Source organism: Geotrypetes seraphini, chromosome 3, assembly GCF_902459505.1.
Source record: "Geotrypetes seraphini chromosome 3, aGeoSer1.1, whole genome shotgun sequence".
NCBI lineage: Eukaryota > Metazoa > Chordata > Amphibia > Gymnophiona > Dermophiidae > Geotrypetes > Geotrypetes seraphini.
In genome coordinates, this window is record NC_047086.1 from 277,074,069 (window position 1) to 277,099,306 (window position 25,238).

At 45.8% G+C, this 25,238-nt stretch overlaps 1 protein-coding gene across 3 annotated transcripts in view; it reads left to right on the forward strand.

Annotated features, from left to right (window-relative positions):
• The window catches only part of TTC27 (tetratricopeptide repeat domain 27), a 677,043-nt gene that overhangs the window by 12,267 nt on the left and 639,538 nt on the right, over window positions 1-25,238 (forward strand). For all 3 annotated transcript variants that reach the window (XM_033935684.1, XM_033935685.1, XM_033935682.1), the window contains exons 2-4: window positions 1,301-1,469; window positions 9,525-9,654; window positions 23,815-23,955. In XM_033935684.1, the coding sequence (XP_033791575.1) occupies window positions 1,301-1,469; window positions 9,525-9,654; window positions 23,815-23,955 (440 nt within the window). The remainder of the gene's footprint in view (window positions 1-1,300; window positions 1,470-9,524; window positions 9,655-23,814; window positions 23,956-25,238) is intronic.

Consider the following 25,238-nt stretch of genomic DNA (forward strand, 5'->3'; position numbering starts at 1 on the left):
ACGGCCATGCACAGACACAGACCGTACAAGTCTGCCCAGTAACTGGCCTAGTTCAATCTTTAATATTATTTTCTGATTCTAAATCTTCTGTGTTCATCCCACGCTTCTTTGAACTCAGTCACAGTTTTACTCTCCACCACCTCTCTCGGGAGCGCATTCCAGGCATCCACCACCCTCTCCGTAAAGTAGAATTTCCTAACATTGCCCCTGAATCTACCACCCCTCAACCTCAAATTATGTCCTCTGGTTTTACCATTTTCCTTTCTCTGGAAAAGAGTTTGTTCTACGTTAATACCCTTTAAGTATTTGAAAGTCTGAATCATATCTCCCCTGTCTCTCCTTTCCTCTAGGGTATACATATTCAGGGCTTCCAGTCTCTCCTCATACGTCTTCTGGCGCAAGCCTCCTATCATTTTCGTCGCCCTCCTCTGGACCGCCTCAAGTCTTCTTACGTCTTTCGCCAGATACGGTCTCCAAAACTGAACACAATACTCCAAGTGGGGCCTCACCAATGACCTGTACAGGGGCATCAACACCTTCTTCCTTCTACTGACTACGCCTCTCTTTATACAGCCCAGAATCCTTCTGGCAGCAGCCACTGCCTTGTCACACTGTTTTTTTGCCTTTAGATCTTCGGACACTATCACCCCAAGGTCCCTCTCCCCGTCCGTGCATATCAGCTTCTCTCCTCCCAGCATATACGGTTCCTTCCTATTATTAATCCCCAAATGCATTACTCTGCAGCTCAGTGTGTGTCTCAAGACTTTAATTCTGAAATATTATGACATCTGAAATTTAGTTTGTTTAAGGATGATCCGCAATTTGTTTGTTAACCAATTAAACCTCTATTTTATAGGGAAGATGTGGCATACAAGAACAATGCTTAGATTAGGTTAGATTTAACACAATACAATGAAATTGCTTTCAGAGTTCTGCTGCATGGGGAGGATGGAAGGGGGGATAGAAAGATGCTGCACAAGGAGATGGGTGAGAGATGATTGTTGTACACACAAAAAAAATAAGACATCCCTGAAAATAATCCCTAGGGTGTTTTTTGGACCCCAAATTAATATAAAACTATCTTATTTTCGGGGAAACACAGTGGAACATGCTAAGCTTTACTAAAATGGCTCCTTAGTCTTCACTTGTATTTTACTTTGTGGAGGATGCACGTGAACCAAGTTTGTGTATTTTTAATCTCTTCTGTGTTTCAAGAACTGGGTCACCCAAGTAGCTACCATGGTATGACAGGTCTCTGTATGCCTTTCATATTCCCTAATATTAACTGATTAACTTGCAGAAAGTGAGCTCCTGCTGCAGCTTCTATTGGATGGGAAGTTTGAAGCAGTTTTAAGAAGTCCACTGGTTCAAGACATTTTCGGTACACCTGCATGTGCAGAGGAGAGGATTGACAGCTACTTTGAAAGGCACATTCTTGCATACCTGGAAAATACTAGTGTTAATGACAGGTACAGTGTATTTATGCATAATTCTTATCATTTGTGCTTACATTTCCTGGCCTTGAGCAGATCTTTACATCTAAGAAGTGTTTCATATATAATATATACCATATATATATTGTGGCCAGGCCAGACCCCAAGTAGGTGGGAAACCCCGGCTCGGATCATAGGTAAGATTTTAGGAGCGCCTTTTATATGGTTGGTCAAAGGAAAAACCCGGAGACTGGACTTCTAGCAAAACTTCTTTGGGTTTATTAACATGCAAGCCCAAAACATCACTGCATGCACATTTGTCACAGGGCACAGTCTTTGAGTTCACAGTATATTACATAAGTCCCGGGCACACCGGATGTGCCTCTGCATGTGACTGTCAATCTTCCTAAGTGCATTGAAATCATCATAAAAAAAAACAGAAAAAAAATTGCTTCTGCAGTTTCTTCACTGCTTCCGTAGCGTCCCCTCTCAGGACTAAGACTTCTCCCCCAACCCAAGCTGGTTTACTAATTCACAGCTGAGCACAACAGGTGTCAGCAAGCTTTCCCCTATACTTTGTAGAAGAGAAAAAAAAAACGTTTTTGGCTTTTATTATTTTCCTCTTTCTCCTAGTCCCTCCCTTTGAAGGACGTTCACAACCTGAACCCAGGTTGTGCGGGCAAACCTCCCTTATGCTAAAGGTCTTAATCGCCCACCCGAGCATGCCTCTAACATCCAGAATTTTAATTCAAAGGGCACTTAAGAGAACTGAGGTTTAAGGAATTATTTTGGCATTACTTAATTAGGCACTGCTGCCATGCCTTTTCTAGCTCAAAACTCCATGTCCATGTCTTCCTCCAACATGTATTCTCCAGAGCCTTCCTCACTGAGCATTTCCCAGGCTGGCTCCAGGGGATTAGGGCTCTCTATGAAGTCCTGCACTTCTGCTGGTTCTTCCCATCCCCCCCTTTGAATACCTGCCAGCCCTCTCAAATCATTTTCCCCTTCAGGAACACCCTCTAGCTCCTCACCCCAAAACGTGCTAGGAAAGTTATGGTACTTCCCTGGAGGTAATCTCTCTCCCCTGGTGGGCTGGTGTCCTGAAAGCTTTCTTGGCTGGCTGGTGGAAGAAGGGAGATAGCAGCTATCTTGGTTTGCTGCTGGGCTCCTATAATCAGGAACAGGTGAGCCTCCTCCTCCTCCCTGATTACTCTGCCTTCTGCCTATTTGAGGTTTGCATGGTTGCAGGGCTCCATGACCAGCTCCACCCCCTTCTACCTGGATTCCTCTAACCTGGGGAAAGGAGTAATAGGGACTGGCTTGTGGTTTCAGTGCCCTCCCTTCCAGAATCTTGGGCTGACTCCACCCCTGCTTTTCCACCATGTTATTTGGTTGTGCTACCTGGCTGCTTTTACCAGGAGAAATAGGCTTTATTTTAGCGCTTACAGCCTTAAGGGCAGTATTTCTGACTGGACCCATAGTCTTTTTACTTGTGACAGGGGCTTCCCTGTCACAATATATATATATATATATATATATCTATATAATAAAACCGTAGGCGACGCATGCGCAGTCTTATCGGCGTGCTTCCGTGATCCGTATGTCCGTGGCCGCCAAGACTGCAGCATGCCCCGCGCTTACTACGGCCCCACGCGAAGCTGACAAATTCCAACTACCCCCTCCTCTCCCGCAACAAACGCTAACGCTCATGCTCTCCTGCAGGAAAAATAAAAACTCACTGCTTGCTCTCCTCGACACGGTGCTTTACCCGGCAGACATTCAACAAAAAAGGTTGCCTACCCCTGCCGCTCTGGCAGCCTGCACGTCGCCGACTCCAACCCACCCCCTCCTCTCCCGCAACAACCACTACCGCTCATACTCTCCTGCAGGAAAAAAAAACTCACTGCTTGCTCACACATTCAAAACAAAATTGACTACGGCGCTGCAGAAGTCAGCTCTTTGCAACGGCCCCACACTCGCGGTCTCGCTGGGGTTTTTCGCGGTGGCGGCTCCTCTTGTGTCCGGCCCTGTGTACTTACTAGACTCCCCCCTTCCCGCAAAAAACGTTACCGCTCCTGTTCAAAGCGGCCTGCTGAGGTTCGCGGCCGGCTGTAACGAACCTCGCAGGCCGCTCTCCACATGGTAGCACGTTCCCTCTGACGTAATCGCGTCTGAGGGAACATGCTACCAAGTTGGAGAGCGGCCTGCGAGGTTCGTTACAGCCGGCCGCGAACCTCAGCAGGCCGCTTTGAACAGGAGGAACTGCCACCATGGGGATCGTGAGAAGAGCCGCCGAAAAAAAACATTCAGCCACAGCAGGCCAGCACGCTGGAAAGGAAGTGGGAGGGGCCGAACGGAGCAGGGCAGCTCACGGTAAGAGAAGGGAATGGGGTGTGGGGGAAAATGCTTCTACTGCTTCAGCAGGGACCTGGAGGGGAAGGGAAATACCGCTGCTGCTTCTGCAAAGGAAAGTGGGGGAGGGGGGGAAGAGAAGGGAATGGGGTGGTGGTGGTGGTGGGGGGAAATGCTGCTACTACTACACAGGGATTTGGAGGGGAAGGGAAATATCACTGCTGCTTCTGCAAAGGAAAGTGGGGGGGGGGAGGGGAGAGACAGAAAAAAATACAGACAGACAAAGGAGGCTAGGGAAAAATTGCAGGAGGGAGAGAGACAGAAAGAAAGGAAGAAAGAGACAGGAGCAGGGAGAGAGACATAAATAAAGACAGACAGCCAGTCATATATTCTAGGACCCCGTTAATGTAACGGGCTTAAACACTAGTATATATATATATATATATATATATATAGATAGATGAGATATTGGGCCAAAAAATGGTCCGTCCCTATAAACTTCAGAAACAGTTATTTCATTTAATTATGCTACTGAATTAAAGGCCCTGGTAGAGACCCATTTACAAATAAGCAAAGACACTTTATTAATTTGGAAATATTAATTGGGAAGAATACATACTTTGTAAACGGGTTTCTACCAGAGCGTCTAATGCAGGGGTGTCCAATGTCGGTCCTCGAGGGCCGCAATCCAGTCGGGTTTTCAGGATTTCCCCAATGAATATGCATGAGATCTATTTGCATGCACTGCTTTCATTGTATGCTAATAGATCTCATACATATTCATTGGGGAAATCCTGAAAACCCGACTGGATTGCGGCCCTCGAGGACCGACATTGGACACCCCTGTTCTAATGTAAATATAAAATATTAATACTCAGCTGAAGTGGTCCCCCAAGCTTTCAGCTGAGGACTTCCTTTGCAGTTGGCCGGGGGTCCCTTTTGCCAGGCTTGGCAGGCAGCAGTAGCATCCCTGAGTCACAGATGCTGGTACCTCAGTGGCTCATGGATACCTTTATACCTCATCCTCCCAGAGGAACTCATTTGTTACAAAGTAACTTGCCCAACTCTGGTACGTAGTAGCTCTGCCACCTTATTGCCCAGGCTTCAGTTAACAACATATGCTTCAAGAACAGTAAGAAGTTTATCTTCCCACAACCAGGGCAGAACAGGTTTCTCCTCCCTGTATAGATACCAAATCGATAGCAATGAACCCATCCACCTGTCAGGACTAATGCTGCCTAATTTGCCGACTCGAACCAGTTCACTGATTTACTTTGGTAAATCAATTTGAATCAATTTGTTGTCCGAGAAAATCGGACTCAGTGATTAAGCGATCAACCCCACCCCACTCCCCCCAGTGAGACCTGACATATTTCCGACACCTAAAGCAGCAGTGGACGGTCAGCAGCTGCATTAATTTGAACAGGCTAATCATGGCCTGGACTGCCCTGCTGGGGCCTTCCTACTGCCACGTCACTGATGACACAGCAGAGGGAAGCCCTTGATTCGAAGGCTGCAAGTAGCCCTTTCAGAGTTGATGCCACTCTGATCATCCAGTGTCCACTTCCGCCGCCACTGCTGCTTTAGGAGGCCTCGGAGTTATGTCAGGTCTCGCAGTGGGAGAGTCAGTGGGGTACTGCTGCACAGGGGGGGGGTAGGAGAGATGGAAAGCTGTTACACAGGGGAATGGGTGAAAGGATAGGAAAGATGCTGTACATGGAGGGGGGAGGGAGGAAGAATTGTTGGGGTGGAGGAGAGGAAGGGAGAGAAGATGTAGAAAGGGGTGAGAGGGCAAAATCCTGCATATGGTGGAGGGGAGTTAGACATCATGAGGAAGAGAGAGGGAGAAATGTTGGACATAGGGTGGAGGGCAGGAAGAGAGAAAGAAATGTTGCATATCATAATGGAGGGGAGAACATAAGAATTGCCGCTGCTGGGTCAGACCAGTGGTCCATCGTGCCCAGCAGTTCACTCACGCGGCGGCCCTCTGGTCAAAGACCAGCACCCTAACTGAGACTAGCTCTATCTGCGTGCGTTCCGGTTCAGCAGGAACTTGTCTAACTTTGTCTTGAATCCCTGGAGAGTGTTTTCCCCTATGACAGACTCCGGAAGAGCATTCCAGTTTTCTACTACTCTCTGGGTGAAGAAGAACTTCCTTATATTCGTACGGAATCTATCCCCTTTCAATTTTAGAGAGTGCCCTCTCATTCTCCCTATCTTGGAGAGAGTGAATAACCTGTCCTTATCTACTAAGTCTATTCCCTTCATTATCTTGAATGTTTCGACCATGTCCCCTCTCAGTCTCCTCTTTTCAAGGGAGAAGAGGCCCAGTTTCTCTAATCTCTCACTGTAGGGCAACTCCTCCAGTCCCTTAACCATTTTAGTCACTCTTCTCTGGACCCTTTCGAGTAGTACTGTGTCCTTCTCCATGTACGGTGACCAGTGCTGGATGCAGTACTCCAGGTGAGGACGCACCATGGCCCGGTACAGCGGCATGATAACCTTCTCCAATCTGTTCGTAATCCCCTTCTTTATCATTCCTAGCATTCTGTTTGCCCTTTTCCCGCCGCTGCCGCACATTGCGCAGACGGCTTCATCGACTTGTCGATCATAACTGGTTCTCTCCAAGCACCGCCCTGGACATCCTGTATTTGTGCTTGAGATTTTTGTTATGTACATGCATCACTTTACACTTATCCACGTTGAACCTCATCTGCCATGTCGATGCCCATTCCTCGAGCCTGATTATGTCACGTTGCAGATCTTTGCAATCCCCCTGTGTCTTCACTACTCTGAATAACTTTGTGTCGTCTGCAAATTTAATCACCTCACAGATCGTTTATAAAGATGTTGAAGAGCACAGGTCCAAGCACCGAGCCCTGCGGCACCCCACTGGTGATGCTCTTCCAGTCCATTTACCCCCACTCTCTGTTTCCTATGCTCGAGCCAGTTTTACTCCACGTGAGTATTTAACGCTCGATTCCATGGCTTGCAATTTTCTGAAGTAGTTGTTCATGTGGAACCTTGTCAAACGCCTTCTGAAAATCCAGATATACAATTGTCGACTGGGTCACCCTTGTCTATCTGTCTGTTTACTCCTTAAAGAAATGCAGCAAGTTCGTCAAACACGATCTGTCTTTGCTGAAATCATGCTGACTGGTCCTCATCAGCCCATGTCCGTCAAGGTGATCAATGATGCGGTCCTTTATCAGCGACTCTACCATCTTTCCTGGCACCGAAGTCAGATTCGCCGGTCTGTAGTTTCCCGGATCTCCCCTCAAACCTTGCTTGAAGATAGGCGTAACATTCGCCACCTTCCAATCTTCCGGGAGGAAGGGAAAGATGCTGCATGGAGGGGAATAGAGTGGTTTGACCCAGGGTACAAGGCAGAGAGAGAGAGAGAAAAATGGTAGACAATAAGAAAGAAAGAAATGTTGGATATGGCAGTGGAAGAAAAAATAATTTTATTTTCTATTTTGTGATTACAATATGTTGGATTTGAAATGTGTATCCTGCCAGAGGTGGTGTTACATTACATTAGTGATTTCTGTTCCACCATTACCTTGCAGTTCAAGGCGGATTAGGCTGCAAGTGTGAGCTAGAACCTAACGGAGAGAGGAAAAGTCTTTTTTGGTTATTTTGTTTACACCACAGAGCCGGCGTGGGGTTGGGATGGGTGGAAAGGCTACAACAAAATAAACCCACCAGGACGTATATAAAAAAACAAACACTGGATTGGGTAGGAAAATCAAATTGAAAAATTGATTCAAAAGGCCGAATCGAATTGAAAACATTTTCCCTCCATCAGTCAGCGCTAGTCAGGACCCAGGTAGGGCCATAGAAATAGGGCTATTCTCCATCACTGCACCTCTAAAATGGGTTTGTACTGGATATAATTAGGGAAGCACTGCTCTATCTAATTTGAGCTCTGAGTCATTCCCCCATGCTCAAGTTTCAAACCATTCTTCTTCCCTGCTAGTGCTTAGATGTCTTACCTCTCCCCTCTATAGGCCAGTCAGTAGGAGAACAGTACCAGCAGGCCTTGCTTTCACTATCATGGAACTCCAATTCACAGTGGCAGATCAGGTACGTAGCCTAGGAGTAACATTAGACGGCCACCTGTCCACCCACATATCTCAAGTAGTCTCCACCTCCTTCTACTACTTCCGCCAACTGAGAAGGATTAAACCTTACATCTCCAAACCCGACCTAGCCCAACTCCTCTAAGCCTATGTTCTCTTCATGATAAATTACAGCTATACTCACTCGAGGAACGCAGAGAGAGGGGAGACATGATCAAGACGTTCAAATACCTCACGGTCCGTATCGAGGTAGAAGAAGATATCTTCTTTTTCAAAGGTCCGACGGCGACAAGAGGACATCCATGGAAAATCAGGGGCGGGAAATTGCATGGAGACACCAGGAAATACTTTTTCACCGAAAGAGTGGTTGATCGCTGGAATAGACTTCCACTTCAGGTGATCGAGGCAAGCAGCGTGCCTGATTTTAAGAAGAAATGGGATCGTCACGTGGGATCTCTGCACAGAGATAAATAGGGGAGGGTCATTGGGGTGGGCAGACTAGATGGGCCGCGGCCCTTATCTGCCGTCTTTTTCTATGTTTCTATGATTACTGTAACTCCCTATTTAATGGAGTGGCCAAAAAAGATCTCAAACGCCTCCAGCATGTACAAAACATAGCAATCTGCCTCCTACACAGCCTCAACTACCACGACCCCATCTCCCCAGCTCTCCGCGTAGAGCACTGGCTTCCAATCGACCAATGCTGTGCATTCAAGGCCCTAGTAATAGCACATAAAAGAATCTATGCTACCACCCCAGCCTACATAGGATCCAAGCTAACCCTGTACACCCCCACCTGTCTCCTCCGTTCTGAAACGGAGAAACGCCTATGCATCCCACCAGGAAGGTCTCTTCTGTCAGAAACCGCCCGCAAACGCTCCTGCAGCCACTTCATCCCCCATTTCTGGAACCAACTCTCCCCTGCAAATCATACTACAGAACTCTTTGATGACCTTCCGAAAAGTGGTAAAGACCCTCTCTTCAACTGAGATTCCAACTACAATCAACCCCTTCGCCCCCTTATATTCCCCCCTCCTTTCTGAACTCTCCTCTCCATTCCTAACCTGTACTTAAGTTGCTGTATAGTCTTTGTACTGTCCAAATGTATTCCACTGTGAATGTTTTCTTGTAACCCATTCTGAGCTACTGGGAGGACGAGATAGAAATTGAATAAAATAAATAAAGTTCACTACTTGTGCTGGTAAGACGCCTTCCTCTTATTCCTCCTGTTCAAATTGTCTTGCTTGCAGTCTTTATAGAGTATTGTATGGTCCAAACAGCCAATGTGTGACCAGCTCAGGGGTGAAGGGGCACTCGGGACATGTTAGGAGCACTAAGTTGCTGTTACTATTTTCCTGCTCTATTTTGGATCTAGACTATGGAAGGGTTTTAAACCTTTTTTAGGGTAGAACTTGTCATCCCCTCTCTCCTCATAATTATCTTTTAAAGAATTATACAGCTTGGGAAGAATCAACTTGGAATATTTTCTGTCTACAGAACGAAGCCTCATTTGCATATGTATTATTGTATTTCTCTGCTGATAGAATGAATGGTGGGACTACTGCTAGGTGAAACTTTGAAAAATACTGTTAACAAATAGGAAAATCTTTCTATTGCCTATTTTTTTGTCTGAACAATTTTTTAATCTTCTTTTCAGAGAACTAATAGTGCTTTTACTTGGTGTTGGCAGTATGCAGCTCTTTATTCAGAGTAATTGGACTGGGCCTACTGTATGCTTGCAACCTTTGGATATTTTGCCATCTGCTCTGCTGCATCAATTTAATGAGGTATGATTGCTAGATTTTTTTTGGCAATAGTTGTGTTACAGCATATTACTATTCATGGAAACGGTACTGGGGACATAAAATCTATTCGGGAGCTGCAAACAAATGCAAGTAACAAACACTTCTAATTCTATTTTGTAATACACTTGTGCTGTCTTCAACAAACCTGTTTGCTAAAGGTTGTGGTTCTAGGAATGATTTCCTTGGAGATCATAAGAAACCATTCCTTGATTGGAGGTTCTTACAAGCCATGCTAGATGGGATACAGTATTTGAGAGATTTCATTGAATATGAAGAAGATATGCATATTTAGTTTTATATTTCTTTAAACAATTTTGTGGGTGCTGGGGAAAAATCACATGGATGAAATGAATATCTTTTAATTTTAGCAAGAATATTTAGTGCACCGTCTAGGTGATAGCTAGACAAAAACTACGCACCCTCTAGAACAGGGGTCCCCAAAGTCCCTCCTTGAGGGCCGAATCCAGTCGGGTTTTCAGGATTTCCCCAATTAATATGCATTGAAAGCAATGCATGCACATAGATCTCATGCATATTCATTGGGGAAATCCTGAAAACCCGACTGGATTCGGCCCTCAAGGAGGGACTTTGTGGACCCCTGCTTAAGAAACAGTATCAAGGGTGAATAACTTAAATGCAATTGAGAAATCAACGCAATCAACCACCAAATCGCCAAAACTTTATTTACAGCTGTGAAGTGATAAACATAGAACCTATGGTAGATTCTGTTTAAAGAGTTGCCACCCAGGGAAAGGATCTGGAGCCAGGATTTTCAAAAACCCGTTTTAAAAAGCGATGGTCTGCTACCGCAGCCGTTTTGTTACTGAATCTAAAACCTCCGAGACATTCTTTAAGAAATCGCGCATGCAAATAAGGTTGGCGGACAGCAGCAAAGATTTCCTACATTTGCATGTGGGGCACATGTGTAGAAAAACACCATAAAAAAGAAAAACACTCTCTTGCTGCACTATTGGACGAATGGAAAGGAGAGGAGAGGAGAAACAACATAGACTTTTTTCAGTCACGCATAAAACATGCCTTACTCTCCAAAAACTACTATAATTCAGGTAAATCTTATAATTTGTTTTTAATGTAAAATTTAATCAAGACCCACTGCCAGAAACACACAAGACAAGGATATCATACACACATTTAAGAAGAAACGTTATAGAAACATAGAAACATAGAAATAGACGGCAGATAAGGGCCACAGCCCATCAAGTCTGCCCACTCCAGTGACCCTCCCTATCTATCTTTGCGGATAGATCCCACATGTCTATCCCATCTAGCCTTAAAATCCGGCACACTGCTGGCCTCAATAACCTGAAGTGGAAGACTATTTCAGCGATCAACCACCCTTTCAGTGAAGAAGAACTTCCTAGTGTCACTGTGCAGTTTCCTGCCCCTGATTTTCCACGAATGCCCCCTTGTTGCCGCGGGACCCTTGAAGAAGAAGATGTCTTCCTCCACCTCGATGCGGCCCGTGAGATATTTGAATGTCTTGATCATATCTCCCCTCTCTCGACGTTCCTCGAGTGAGTAGAGCTGCAATTTCCCTAACCGCTCCTCGTACGGGAGCTCCTTTAGTCCCGAGACCATCCTGGTGGCCATTCTCTGGACCGATTCCAGTCTCAGCACATCCTTGCGGTAATGCGGCCTCCAAAATTGCACACAGTACTCCAGGTGCGGTCTCACCATGGATCTATACAGTGGCAAAATGACTTCAGGTTTACGGCTGACGAAACTCCTGCGTATGCAACCTATGATTTGCCTTGCTTTGGATGAAGCTTGCTCTACTTGGTTTGCAGACTTCATGTCTTCCATGCTCTTCATGTCTCTTCTGCTTCAGTTCTTGTCAGGATCTCGCCATTTAGGGTGTAAATCTTGCATGGATTTTGGCTTCCCAGGTGCATGACTTTGCATTTTTTGGCATTGAAACTGAGTTGCCAGGACCTAGACCAGTGCTCCAGCAGAAGTAAGTCATGCACCATATCGTCTGCCATTGCTTTTTTGTCTGTTGTACTTTTGCTCACTACATTGCTCAGTTTGGCATCATCGGCGAATAATGTTATTCTACCTCGGAGCCCTTCTGTCAAGTCTCTTATATAGATGTTGAACAAGATCGGGCCCAGGACAGAGCCTTGTGGCACTCCACTTATCACCTCTGACATTTCGGAGGGGGTGCCATTCACTATCACCCTCTGAAGCCTACCTCCAAGCCAGTTCCCAACCCATTTGGTTAATGTGTCGCCCAAACCTAAAGAATTCATCTTGTTCAGCAACCTGTGGTGTGGCACGCTATCAAATGCTTTGCTGAAATCCAGGTAGACGATGTCCAGGGACTCACCAACATCCAGCTTCCTCGTCACCCAGTCAAAGAAGCTGATCAGGTTGGATTGGCAGGATCTCCCCTTAGTACCGTATTTTCGCGGATATAACGCGCACCATTGTAAAACGCGCACAGGGGTATAGCGCGCAGAAATCACGATGATATGTACAAAAACTTTTCTATACCGCGCTCAGGCATATAACGCGCATGCTGCCCGACTCTCCTCTGGCCACCCCGACTCTCCTTTCGCTCTCCCCGACTCTCCTCTGGCCACCCCGACTCTCCTTTCGCCCTCCCCGACTCTCATCTGGTTGCCCCGACTCACCCTGACTTTCGGTGCACTGCCCCGACTCTCCTCTGGTTGCCCCGACTCACCGTTCACCCGCCCTGACTTTCGGTGCACTGCCCCGCCTCTCCGTGCGCTGTCCCGACTCTCCGTTCACCTGCCCTGACTTTCCGTGCACTGCCCCGCCTCTCCGTGCGCTGTCCCGACTCTCCGTTCACCCGCCCTGACTTTCCGTGCACTGCCCCGCCTCTCCGTGCGCTGTCCCGACTCTCCTTTCGCCCGCCCTGCCCTGCTCCCAGCTCTGTAAGCATGCGCAATGGTCTGAGCATGCTTGCCGCTTAGTTTTCACCAAGGCTGTTTTTCTGGTGGTGTGCTTTTCACCACGTGGCTGTGGCCCCCTCTATCTGGCCTTGTAATTTGCCCAGTGAATACCGTACTATTTTGACTATACAACAGCATCTCAGCCTTTGGGTAAGCCTATAAAAGATTAATGTTGCATGTAGAGCCCACATTTTAATTTGATCACTTCAGATTGGTATTCTGCATTTATCTACCCTGTAGTAGAGTTTATCAATTAAATTTACCGGTAAATGTACCGCCATAATGGCAGGAATGAGACGAAAGTCATATACAGCGGACTTTAAGCTTAAAGTCGTTGCGAAAGCTGAGGAAATAGGCAACCGGGCCGCAGCGAGAGAGTTCGATGTTGGAGAAACATCGGTGCGTGAATGGAGAAAAGATAAGAAGGAACTGGAGAAATGCAATCCGCGCAAACGGGCACGTCGTGGGGCCAAACCAAAATGGCCTCAGCTGGAGGATGACTTGAAGCAGTGGATTCTGGCGAGAAGGGAGCAAAATCAATCAATCTCTACTGTTGCGATTCAGATGAAGGCAAAACTACTTGCCAATGGAAGAGGAATACCCGACTTCAAAGCTGGCTTCACATGGATCTCAAACTTTATGAAAAGGAACGGACTATCAGTTAGAATGAGAACAACTGTTGGCCAGCGACTTCCAGATGACTGGCAGCAAAAATTGATTGATTTCCGTGACTTTGTCGCCAAAGAAATATCTGAACTTGGCATCACTGCAAAGGACGTCATCAACATGGATGAAATTCCAATGGCATTTGACATTCCAGCAACAAGAACCATAGCCCCCACAGGTACTAAATCTGTTGCCATCACCACAACTGGGCATGAAAGAACGTGTTTTACAGTCGTTCTTGGTTGCTCAGCTAGCGGGGTTAAGTTAAAGCCCATGCTCATTTTCAAAAGGGTCACTATGCCCCGTGAACATCTGCCCACCAGTGTGGTTGTGCACTGCAACAAGAAGGGATGGATGGACTGCGACGTAATGAGATTGTGGGTAGATAAATGCTTTAGGGCAAGACCGGGTGGATTCTTTGCAAAAAAATCCTTGTTAATTTTTGATGCCTTGGCTGCCCACAAAGAAAAAAATGTTCAGGCCTACATTAATTCTACTCATGCCCACATCGCTGTGATACCTGGAGGCCTGACGTGTAAGCTGCAACCACTTGACATCGCAGTGAATCATCCATTCAAGACTTTTATTAGAAAGGAGTGGGAGGAGTGGATGCAGAGCGGCACGCACGAGTACACACCCGCGGGGCGGCAGAAGCGGGCAACTTTCACAGAAGTCTGCAAGTGGGTGGCTTCAGCATGGGACAAAATAACACCAGATACCATTCGAAACGGATTTAGAAAAGCGGGCATTGTTTATGAAACCAATGAAACTACGGCTACTACCAGTGCAGCGGAAGGAGGCAACAACACGGATATCAGCGATGATGATGATGACGATATCACTTCGGAAATAAACGAGGATCGTCTGCAGGCTGTGCTCAGTTTATTTAATGACGATGATGACAATTCGGATTTTGATGGATTCAAGGATTCAGATGACTGTGATGATGATGACTGAATAAACCTGTAAACTTTGTTTATTTACAACTTTACCGTAATTACGGTAACTGTATTTAGATTATTTTGTCCTCCATACTTCGTTTGATCTACCAGTTAATGTTATAGTTTATAAGAATTAACATGTTTCTGTTCTTGTTCCTGAATTCATACTCACTAACTCTAGATTAAAAGTTATAAGGTTGTTTATAAGAATGAACAGTTTTTTTCTTTTCACGTGTTTGGTTGGAGGGTGTGTGAATGGTGCGTGAGTTCTCCTATGTCTGGTTGAGGTGGATTGAATTACCGGTATTAAGCTGAAGAAATTATGGTAGTTAAACAACCCCCCCCATTCCACACACATTACGGTAATTCTCTTCCATTTTTGTTCCCATTATAAAAAACACTGATAAGTTTCCAGAAAAAAATACATTAAAATAAGAAGTGAAAACAAAGGCCCCTACAGATGAGAACATAAGAATAGCCTAACTGGGTCAGTCCAATGGTCCATCATGCCCTGTAGCCCATTCTCATGGTAGCCAATCCAGGTTACTAAATACCTGGTCAAAACCCAAAGAATAACAACATTCCATGCTACCGATCCAGGGCAAGCAGACGCTTCCCCCATGTCTTAATAACAGACTATGGACTTTTCCTCCAGGAATTTGTCCAAACCTTTTTAAAACCAGCAACGCTATCTGCTTTTACCATAACTTAAATCATTCCTTCCAAACAGAGACCTTGCTAGATGTCAAATACAGAAAGAACAAGGTACCGTAACTTCACAAGGACTTAGCTGTGCAGGAATACCTATACCTATATACGGTACCTATACCATATACCGTACCTAGTGCAAAAATGTGCAAAGGTCTGTTTTTTTCTTTCCATCACTACATAGCCTACGGTAATGCCACACAAGCAGCGCTGTTACAAATATATTCTGAAGGTCAATGCTAAGGTTAACAAAGTTTCCTTCCTTGAACCACAAGGAGATACTGACAAACCACTGAAAGAGATCCCAGGAACAACACCCAAAGATCAACTCAGTATGTGAACCAGTTGAGTGGAGTGGACTAGGGTAACTGGGGGGTGGAAATGGACCCGGAGTTTTCTCAGCAGAATTTCCCAGACCACCTCTTCCTCTCAACACATTGACACGCTAGTGGGTTTATTTTATAGCTTTTTCACTCCCTTCGGTCTGCCTGTCCCCCTTGAAGTCCTGTCCCCCCTTGAAGGTCTGCCTGTCCCCCTTGAAGATCTGCCTGTCCCCCTTGAAGTCCTGTCCCCCCTTGAAGGTCTGCCTGTCCCCCCTTGAAGGTCTGCCTGTCCCCCCTTGAAGTCCTGTCCCCCTTGAAGGTCTGCCTGTCCCCCTTGAAGATCTGCCTGTCCCCCTTGAAGTCCTGTCCCCCCTTGAAGGTCTGCCTGTCCCCCTTGAAGATCTGCCTGTCCCCCTTGAAGATCTGCCTGTCCCCCTTGAAGTCCTGTCCCCCCTTGAAGGTCTGCCCGTCCCCCCTTGAAGTCCTGTCCCCCTTGAAGGTCTGCCTGTCCCCCTTGAAGATCTGCCTGTCCCCCTTGAAGTCCTGTCCCCCCTTGAAGGTCTGCCTGTCCCCCTTGAAGGTCTGCCTGTCCCCCCTTGAAGGTCTGCCTGTCCCCCTTGAAGATCTGCCTGTCCCCCTTGAAGGTCTGCCTGTCCCCCTTGAAGATCTGCCTGTCCCCCTTGAAGATCTGCCTGTCCCCCTTGAAGTCCTGTCCCCCCTTGAAGGTCTGCCTGTCCCCCCTTGAAGTCCTGTCCCCCTTGAAGGTCTGCCTGTCCCCCTTGAAGATCTGCCTGTCCCCCCTTGTAGTCCTGTCCCCATCCTGAAAGCCTGATGCCCCCCCTCGACGTCCGATTCTTCTCCCCCCTCGGCAGGACCACTCGCACCCCCACCCCGAAGGACCGCCGACTCCCCGACAATATTGGGCCAGGAGGGAGCCCAAATCCTCCTGGCCACGGCGACCCCCTAACCCCACCCTGCACTACATTACGGGCAGGAGCGATCCCAGGCCCTCCTGCCCTCGACGCAAACCCCCCTCCCCCCCAGCCGACCCGCGACCCCCCTGGCCGACCCCCACGACCCCCCCACCCCCCTTCCCCGTACCTTTGGAAGTTGGCCGGACAGACGGGAGCCAAACCCGCCTGTCCTGCAGGCAGCCAACGAAGGAATGAGGCCGGATTGGCTCATCCGTCCTAAAGCTCCGCCTACTGGTGGGGCCTAAGGCGCGTGGGCCAATCAGAATAGGCCCTGGAGCCTTAGGTCCCACCTGGGGGCGCGGCCTGAGACACATGGTCGGGTTTGGCCCATGTGCCTCAGGCCGCGCCCCCAGGTGGGACCTAAGGCTCCAGGGCCTATTCTGATTGGCCCACGCGCCTTAGGCCTCACCAGTAGGCGGAGCTTTAGGACGGATGGGCCAATCCGGCCTCATTCCTTCGTTGGCTGCCTGCCGGACAGGCGGGTTTGGCTCCCGTCTGTCCGGCCAACTTCCAAAGGTACGGGGAAGGGGGGTGGGGGGGTCGTGGGGGTCGGCCAGGGGGGTCGCGGGTCGGCTGGGGGGGCGGTCGGAGGTTCTTGGGGGGGGGGCGGTCGTTGGAGGGAGGGGGGTTTGCGTCGAGGGCAGGAGGGCCTGGGATCCCTCCTGCCCGTAATGTAGTGCGGGGTGGGGTTAGGGGGTCGCCGTGGCCAGGAGGGTTTGGGCTCCCTCCTGGCCCGATATTGTTGGGGAGTCGGCGGTCCTTCGGGGTGAGGGTGCGAGTGGTCCTGCCGGGGGGGGGGGATGTATCGGACGTCGGGGAGTCGGCCGGGCAAGAGGGCTTGGGCTCCCTCTTGCTCTGATCTTGGATGCGGGTGCGGGTGGGAGCGCGTGCGAGCGGTCGTTCGGGGTGGGGGTGCGAGCGGTCCTGCTGGGGGGGTGAATCGGGCGTCGGACGGGGTGGGAACTATGTTTAAAAACTTTTGTATACCGCGCTCAGGCATATAACGCGCGAGGGGTATGCGCGGTACGTAAAATCACGTATAACGCGCGTGTTATATCCGCGAAAATACGGTAAATCTTTTAACAAGCTCGCATGAAACATGTCTGTCTTTCCCAAAAACTCAAAAGAAGTGTGATTTTACTACCCTCCACTTAAACTATATAGATACTCATTTTTTTTTCATTAGCCCATGTCAAAACATAAGTGCTGGCACTGTAATGGCACCCCCGGGCCAGTAGCTACTTTTTGTCACCAAAAGCCGATGCCGCTCTTCGAAAATGCCTTGGTGATATTTAAGAATCCACCGGAGGGCTCATTTCAATGTTAAAGAGCACATTTGCATGCCATTGTCAGAGACTGATAGAAACCTTGCTAAAGACAGAGATAATTTGTTTTGATAATCTGCTGCTAAAATGCGTGCAGGCTAAACCGCCAGAAAACAGTTTAGTGATGGCGTTAATGATTTGAGAATCTTGCTCTGTGTCTTTATGGGCAATGTGTGAAATACTTGACTCAGTGTGTTGCATTGGTCATAAAAACAAACAGAATTTTGGGAATCATTAGGAAGATAATGGAGAATAAAACAGAAAATATCATAATATCTTTGTATTGCTCCATGGTATGGCTACTCTCTTGAGTATTCTGTGCAATTCTGGTCACTGTATCTCAGATCTCAGAAAACAATGTAAATAAATACAAAATCTGGGCTTGACAAACCCCAGGTGGGTAATTCCATATCAACTGGTCCAACTTCAAGGAGGGTCCCCACTTAACATCTTTGACAGGTACAAAAAAAGTGGCCCAAATAAAAGGGCCCCTAACTCTGGACATATTTGAAACCATTGCCACAAAACTTTATCTTCATTAGAGGTCCCTGAAAAAATGTCATCAATTTCTGAGATAGTTGAATGAGGACCTCTGGACCACTTGACTTGGAATGACCCAGGTGTCAGGTCGCCATGGTGACTAAAAAATCAGACATGGTGTCTGAAGTTTGCAGGCTGAGCCCAAATACTTCACGCTTCCCCATCCCCCTCTCGGCGCTTCCAAACTTGTGCTCTTCAGCAGCTGTAGTGGTCAAAAATACATACTGTTTGCAGCAAGCCCCAGAACCTTTCCTCTGCTGCATCCTGCCCTTGAACAAACAGGAAGTTGCATTAATGGGGTGGAGAAGGGGACATGACAGAGGTAGGAGTTTTTTTTGACACCTGCTGCAGGTGTCAAAAAACAGATGTTTGGAAGTGCTGCTGAGAGGTTTTTAAATCTGGGGTGTGGAGGCAGAGAGGAGAAGGAAAAGTGTTAGCAGCACCTTCAAAATGGAGGGAGAGCTGCTGGATTCAGGGGGGGGTTGCAGGAAGGAGGAGAAGGAAAGGTATTAGCAGCACCTTTGAGAGGGAGAGATGCTGGATTTACGGGAGAGGGGGGAATGAGGAGAGTTGTTGGACTTACTGAGGGGAGTGCAAGAGAGTTGTTGGACTCTCCTGATCCCCCCCCCTTTCAGTGGATTTTTTGTTGGACTCACTGAGGGGTGTTGGGAGATTTGCTGAACTTATGGGTAGGGTTGATGGATGGGCATGAAGGAAGAAGCACAGATGAACTACTGGGGGTGGGGTGGGAAGAGGGGAGGAGATGCCAAACTTTCTAGGAGGGTTCCAGAGAGAGAGAGAGAGAGAGAGAGAGGAAATTTGGAAAGGAAGTCTCTCCAGATTGTATGATTTTTTTAATTGGTTAAATTCCTGTGATAGCAATTTACGCTTTAAAATGGAATATGATTTCAACCGTATACCTTTTCTTGATATCCTCATTCAGAAGGACAAATATTTCTTTCAAACAAGTATTTATAAGAAGCCAACTGATAAAAATAACTATTTACATTATTCGAGCTTTCATCAGCCACAGCTCAAAAATAACTTACCATATTGCCAATTTTTAAGATTAAAAAGATTATGTTCAAAACCGTCTGAATTTGAGGCACAAGCAATAACTATGGCTAATCGTTTCAAACAGAGAGGATATCCAAAGAAGGAGATCAAAGAAGGTTATCAGAAAACCAAACTGCTACACAGAGAAGATTTATTACAGACTGGAAAGAAAATAAGAAAAGTGCCTGACATCGTCTGTACTCTTAGGTTTTCTCATTTATCCAATGATATACGCAATATTTTAATTAAACATTGGCATATTCTTACTCTACATAAGTGCTTTGGTAACATCAAGCCCACTATTGCTTTGTCCAGAAATCGGAACTTGAAAGACCAATTAGTCTCTTCAGCACTACCTACGATCAAGAGAAAATATGAAACGCACCATGGACACCAACCATGTGGCTGCTGCTCCGTCTGTAAACATACTTCGAATATTCATTCTTTTAAACATCCAAGAACCAAAAAAGAATACAAACGTAACTTTAATAGCAATTGTAATACAGATAATGTACTTTACATAATCAAGTGTCCATGCGACCTTCTATATATCGGGAAAACCAAGAGGAAAATAAAGATTAGAATTATAGAACATCGCAGCTGCATCTTAAGACAAGTAGTATCTGCTCCATTAGTCACTCATTGGATAGAAATGGACCACACCATTGACGATCTTTATTTTTTTGTTTTCAAAACATTTAAACCACGACAAAAGGGAGGTGATATTAATCAGTTACTTTTACAATCAGAGCAGAGGGCGATTTTCGAAATGGACACCATAATTCCTGCAGGCCTTAATCAGGATATAGATTATATCTCTTTTCTTTTAACATTAATACATTTATTCTAAACTGGTTTTATATTAAATATAATATATAATACATTTTTATGTGTATACTTTATCTGATATTTATTATGACCCTCATGCCATTGTGGCTCTTTAGATTTCTTGTTCTTCACATTTTATAACCACATAACCTTTTAATGCCTACTGCACAATGATTCTCCCTATCTTGGAGAGGGTAAACAACTTGTCCTTAACAACTGAGTCTATTCCCTTCAGTATCTTGAATGTTTCGATCATGTCCCCTCTCAATCTCCTCTGTTCGAGGGAGAAAAGGCCTAGTTTCTCTAATCATTCATTGTACGGCAACTCCTCCAGCCCCTTAACCATCTTAGTCGCTCTTCTCTGGACCCTTTCGAGTAGTGCTGTGTTCTCCTGGAACAGTCACAAGGTCGACCAGAGGAAATGTCACAAGGCAGTAAGAGACGCCAAAAAGGTCTATGAGGAAAAGATAGCGCAAAAAGCCAAAAACTTCAAGCCCTTTTTTAGATACATAAAAGGGAAAAAACCAGCAAAGGAGGCAGGAAGGTGCATTAAGGAAGACAAACAGATTGCAGATAGGCTAAACTCATTCTTTGCGTCTGTCTTTACCAAGGAGGACACTGCATCAATGCCCGAAACAGGGAAAGTATTCAAGGGAGGAATTGAGGAAAGCCTCACCACAGTGAATGTGGACTTGGACATGATATACTATCAGATCGACAAACTAAGAAGTGACAAATCCCCTGGACCAGATGGAATTCACCCGAGAGTGCTAAAGGAACTTAAGGTAGAAATCGGAGAACTATTATAATCCCTAGCTAATTTGTCAATTAGAACCGGGCAAATACCAGATGACTAGAAAATAGCAAATGTAATACCAATCTTCAAAAAAGAATCGAGAGGAGAACCAGGCAACTATAGACCTGTGAGTCTTACATCGGTGCCTGGGAAGCTGGTTGAAGCACTAATCAAGGATAGCATAGTGCAACACCTGGAAAATCACGACCTGATGAGAGCCAGTCAACACGGCTTCAGCAAGGGGAAGTCATGTTTGACGAAGTTACTTCAATTTTTGAGAAGGTGAACAAACAAATTGATAGAGGAGACCCAGTGGATATAATATATTTGGACTTCCAGAAAGCGTTCGACAAGGTTCCACACACTAGGCTTCCGAGGAAACTACAAAGCCATGAAATAGAAGGGGATATACTAAAATGGATAGGCAAATGGCTGGAGAACAGACTGCAGAGGGTAAGCATAAATGGAAAGTTCTCGGACTGAGAAAAGGTGACAAGCAGTGTGCCCCAGGGCTCGGTTCTTGGGCCCATCTTATTCAGTATCTTCATAAATGACCTGGAAGAGGATACAACAAGTAATGTAATCAAGTTTGCAGATGACACTAAACTATGTTGGACAGTTGGGTCACACATGGACAGCGAAGAACTCCAGAGAGATTTAAACCAGCTAAAGAAGTGGGCGGAAAAGTGGTAGATGAAGTTTAATATAGAAAAATGCAAAGTGATGCACTTGGGTAGGAAAAATAAGGAACATGAATATAAAATGTTAGGTGTGACATTGGGCAAGAGCGAACAAGAAAGGGACCTGGGAGTACTGATAGACAGGACCCTGAAGCCGTCGGCTCAATGTGCAGCGGCGGCAAAGAAAGCAAACAGGATGTTGGGCATGATAAAGAAGGGAATCGCAAGTAGATCGGTGGACGTCATAATGCCGCTTTACAGAGCAATGGTCAGACCACACTTGGAGTACTGTATCCAACACTGGTCTCCCTACCTAAAGAAGGATATAACCCTGCTGGAGAGGGTGCAGAGGCGAGCCACGAAGCTAGTAAAGGGTATGGAGAATTTGAGCTACAAAGAATGCCTCGGAAAACTGGGCTTGCTCACCCTGGGGAAGAGAAGACTGCGAGGGGATATGATAGAGACTTTTAAAATAATAAAAGGATTCAACAAAATAGAGCAAGAAACTCCGTTATTCACGTTGTCAAAAGTGACTTGGACAAGAGGTCATGAACTGAAATTGAGGGGCAACAGGCCCAGGACTAATGTCAGGAAGTTCTGTTTCACACAACGAGTGGTGGATGCTTGGAATGCTCTTCCGGAGGAAGTTGTGACAGAGACCACCATTCTGGGATTCAAGGGCAAGTTGGATGCACACCTTCTTGCATATCACATTGAGGGATATGGGAAAACAGGGTCTTCATCAGAGAACACCTAACTTAGCCTCCGCGTGTGCGGGTCGCCGGACTTGATGGACCTAAAGTCTGATTCGGTGAAGGCACTTCTTATGTTCTTATGTACGGTGACCAGTTCTGTACGCAGTATTCCAGGTGAGGGCGCACCATGGCCCGGTACAGCGGCTTGATAACCTTCTCCGATCTGTTCGTGATCCCCTTCTTTATCATTCCTAGCATTCTGTTCGCCCTTTTTGCTGCCGCTGCACATTGCGAGGATGGCTTCATTGACTTATCGATCATAACTCGCATGCATCACTTTACACTTATCCACGTTGAACCTCATCTGCCGTATTGATGCCCATTCCTCGAGCCTGATTATATCACGTTGCAGATCTTCGCAATCCCCCTATGTCTTCACTACTCTGAATAACTTAGTATCGTCCGCAAATTTAATCACCTCACTCGTTGTACCAATGTCCAGATCGTTTATAAAGATGTTGAAGAGCACGGGTCCAAGCACCGAGCCCTCCGGCACCCCACTGGTGATGCTCTTCCAGTCCGAGTATTGTCCATTTACCCCCACTCTCTTTTTCCTATGCTCTAGCCAGTTTTTAATCCATGTGAGTATTTCACCCTCGATTCCATGGCTCGCAATTTTCCGAAGTAGTCGTTCATGCGGAACCTTGTTGAACGCCTTCTGGAAATCCAGATATACAATATCAACTATGTTTTGAGTAATTTCCTCAAATTGCCCTTTTCACAACATTTTCATAATTGACTCATGAGTGAGTTCCAAAGTTTAACCCCTGCACAACAGAAGATCATTGTATTGATCTCAACATATTTTGGATTGACATTTGCTTTTAATAAAGCTGAGTTTTCAGAATGCAGAGATCTCTTTGGTAAATAATTAGTCATTACGGCTTTATACTGAATTCTTTAAACAACTGGCAGCCATTGTAATTTTTGTATGTAAGATGAAATATGATCATATTTCGACATTCCCATTATCAGTCCGTCTGCTGCGTTTTACACAACTTGTAATGCCTTGCACCTTTTCTTGGTTATTCCAAGGTACAAGGCATTACAATAATCAAGCCTTGACAGAACCATCGCTTGAACAATTGTATGAAAATCAAAGGGCGACAACATAGGTTTTACTCGATGTAATAAGTGTATTTGTGCAAAACATACTTGTACTGCCTTAGCAACTTGTAAATTCATTATAAGGCCAGAATTCAGCCTTATACCTAAAACAGTCATTGACTCGCACACTGGAAGTACATCATCGATCACTTTTAACAACTAGTGTTTACTTTTATCACTATATCAATCAGAGAGATAAGTAAGGTTTCTATGTTGTGCTGTGATTGAAGACTAATCTGATTAATATCCAAAATGCCATGTTTAACTACAGAGTCTTAAGTCTTAAGAGTATTTACTCTTAATTGGTGTTCAACTGTTGTAATTCTAATGCAGTTCTTTTCAAACATATGGCCATTCTGATTTTATGGCCACTGTTAGTCACCTGGTAACTGCCTTTCAGCCAAGCTGAAGTAGATTCTAATTTACTTGTTAAACATATAGATGCAACTTTTGGTTTGTTAAACTTTGACAGGGGCCATGTTTCAATTAATATGATTTTCTTTTTAGCTCAAAGCACTGAATACAGCTGTTCTAAGTTTGCTGGATCTGGGTGGTGAATCTGTCTACAGTTTGACTGTGAATCCCATTTTTCTGCTTTTAGCCAGAAAAATCTTTGTAGATCTGAGACACAGACTGTCAGTTTTCCAGGTAAGAAACAGAAGGTGAAAATTATTAAAATGAGTGAACCTGAAGATTTATGTATCTACACAAACTTTGAGATCAGACAGATAGTATCTTTTTTTTGTTTTAGAATTACCCCATGTAGAAGGTAAGTCCATCTCAGTACAGCTTCTAGTTTTTATCTGTACCCTTCTCTTCCACCACCAACTCCAGACTCTGTCCTTTCTTGTTTGCTGCGTTGTATACCTGGAACAGGCTGCCAGTCAATACATCATTCTCCGTCTCTAGAAGTATTGAAATCCAAACTAAAAGTCTCACTCAGTGTCATAGTATTGTTATTCTGCTAGAAACTCATGCCACCCATCTCCTTAAGTCACTTCACTGGCTCCCTAACTGCCATCGCATACAGTTTAAGATCCTGTTGCTGATCTACTAGTGTGTTCATTCTTCTGCCCCTCTCTTCGTTTCTCTCTCCTTATACACTTCCCAGAGAACTCCGTTCCTCAGATACGCTAATCTTAGCTCTACCCTTCTCCTCCACTGCCAATTCCAGACTTAGTTCCTTTCATCTAGCTCCCCCTATGCCTGGAATAAATTACCCGAGTTTGTCCGTCAAGCCCCTTCCCTTCCCTTCTTTAAAAGCAGACTGAAAACCCACCTTTTTCATATAGCTTTCAATCCTTAACCCTACTCCTCTGCCCTCCAACCCAGCCAGCTGATTAACCGTTCCCCTTAACTGTATCTATGTCATCCTGTTTTGTCTGTTTAGATTGTAAGCTTTTTCGAGCAGGGACTGGTTTTTTTTCTTCTTTGTGACTCTGTGCAGCACTGCCTGCATCTGGTAGCGCTATAGAAATAATAATAGTAGTAGCTCCCCAACCCTGAGAGGTCCTTCTTTGAAGGTGTAAATACACATGTGGATAAAGGTGAGCCAGTTGATATAGTATATCTAGATTTTCAGAAAGTTCCTCATGAGAGGCTCCTGAGAAAATTAAAAAGTCATGAGATAGGAGGCAAAGTTCCGTTGTGGATTAGGAATCGGTTATCGGATAGAAAACAGAGGGTAGGGTTAAATGGTCATTTTTCTCAATGGAAGAGAGTAAACAGTGGCGTGCCACAGGGATCTGTATTGGACCAGTGCTATTTAACTTATTTATAAACGATCTGGAAATTGGAACGATGAGTGAGGTGATTAAACTGTTCAAAGTTGTTAAAATGCATGCAAATTGGGGGCGCTAGTGAGCACCGGCGAGAATGGCTGCCTGAATTTGAGCTCCAGCGGAACTCTGCTTCAAAACCCACGATTACAC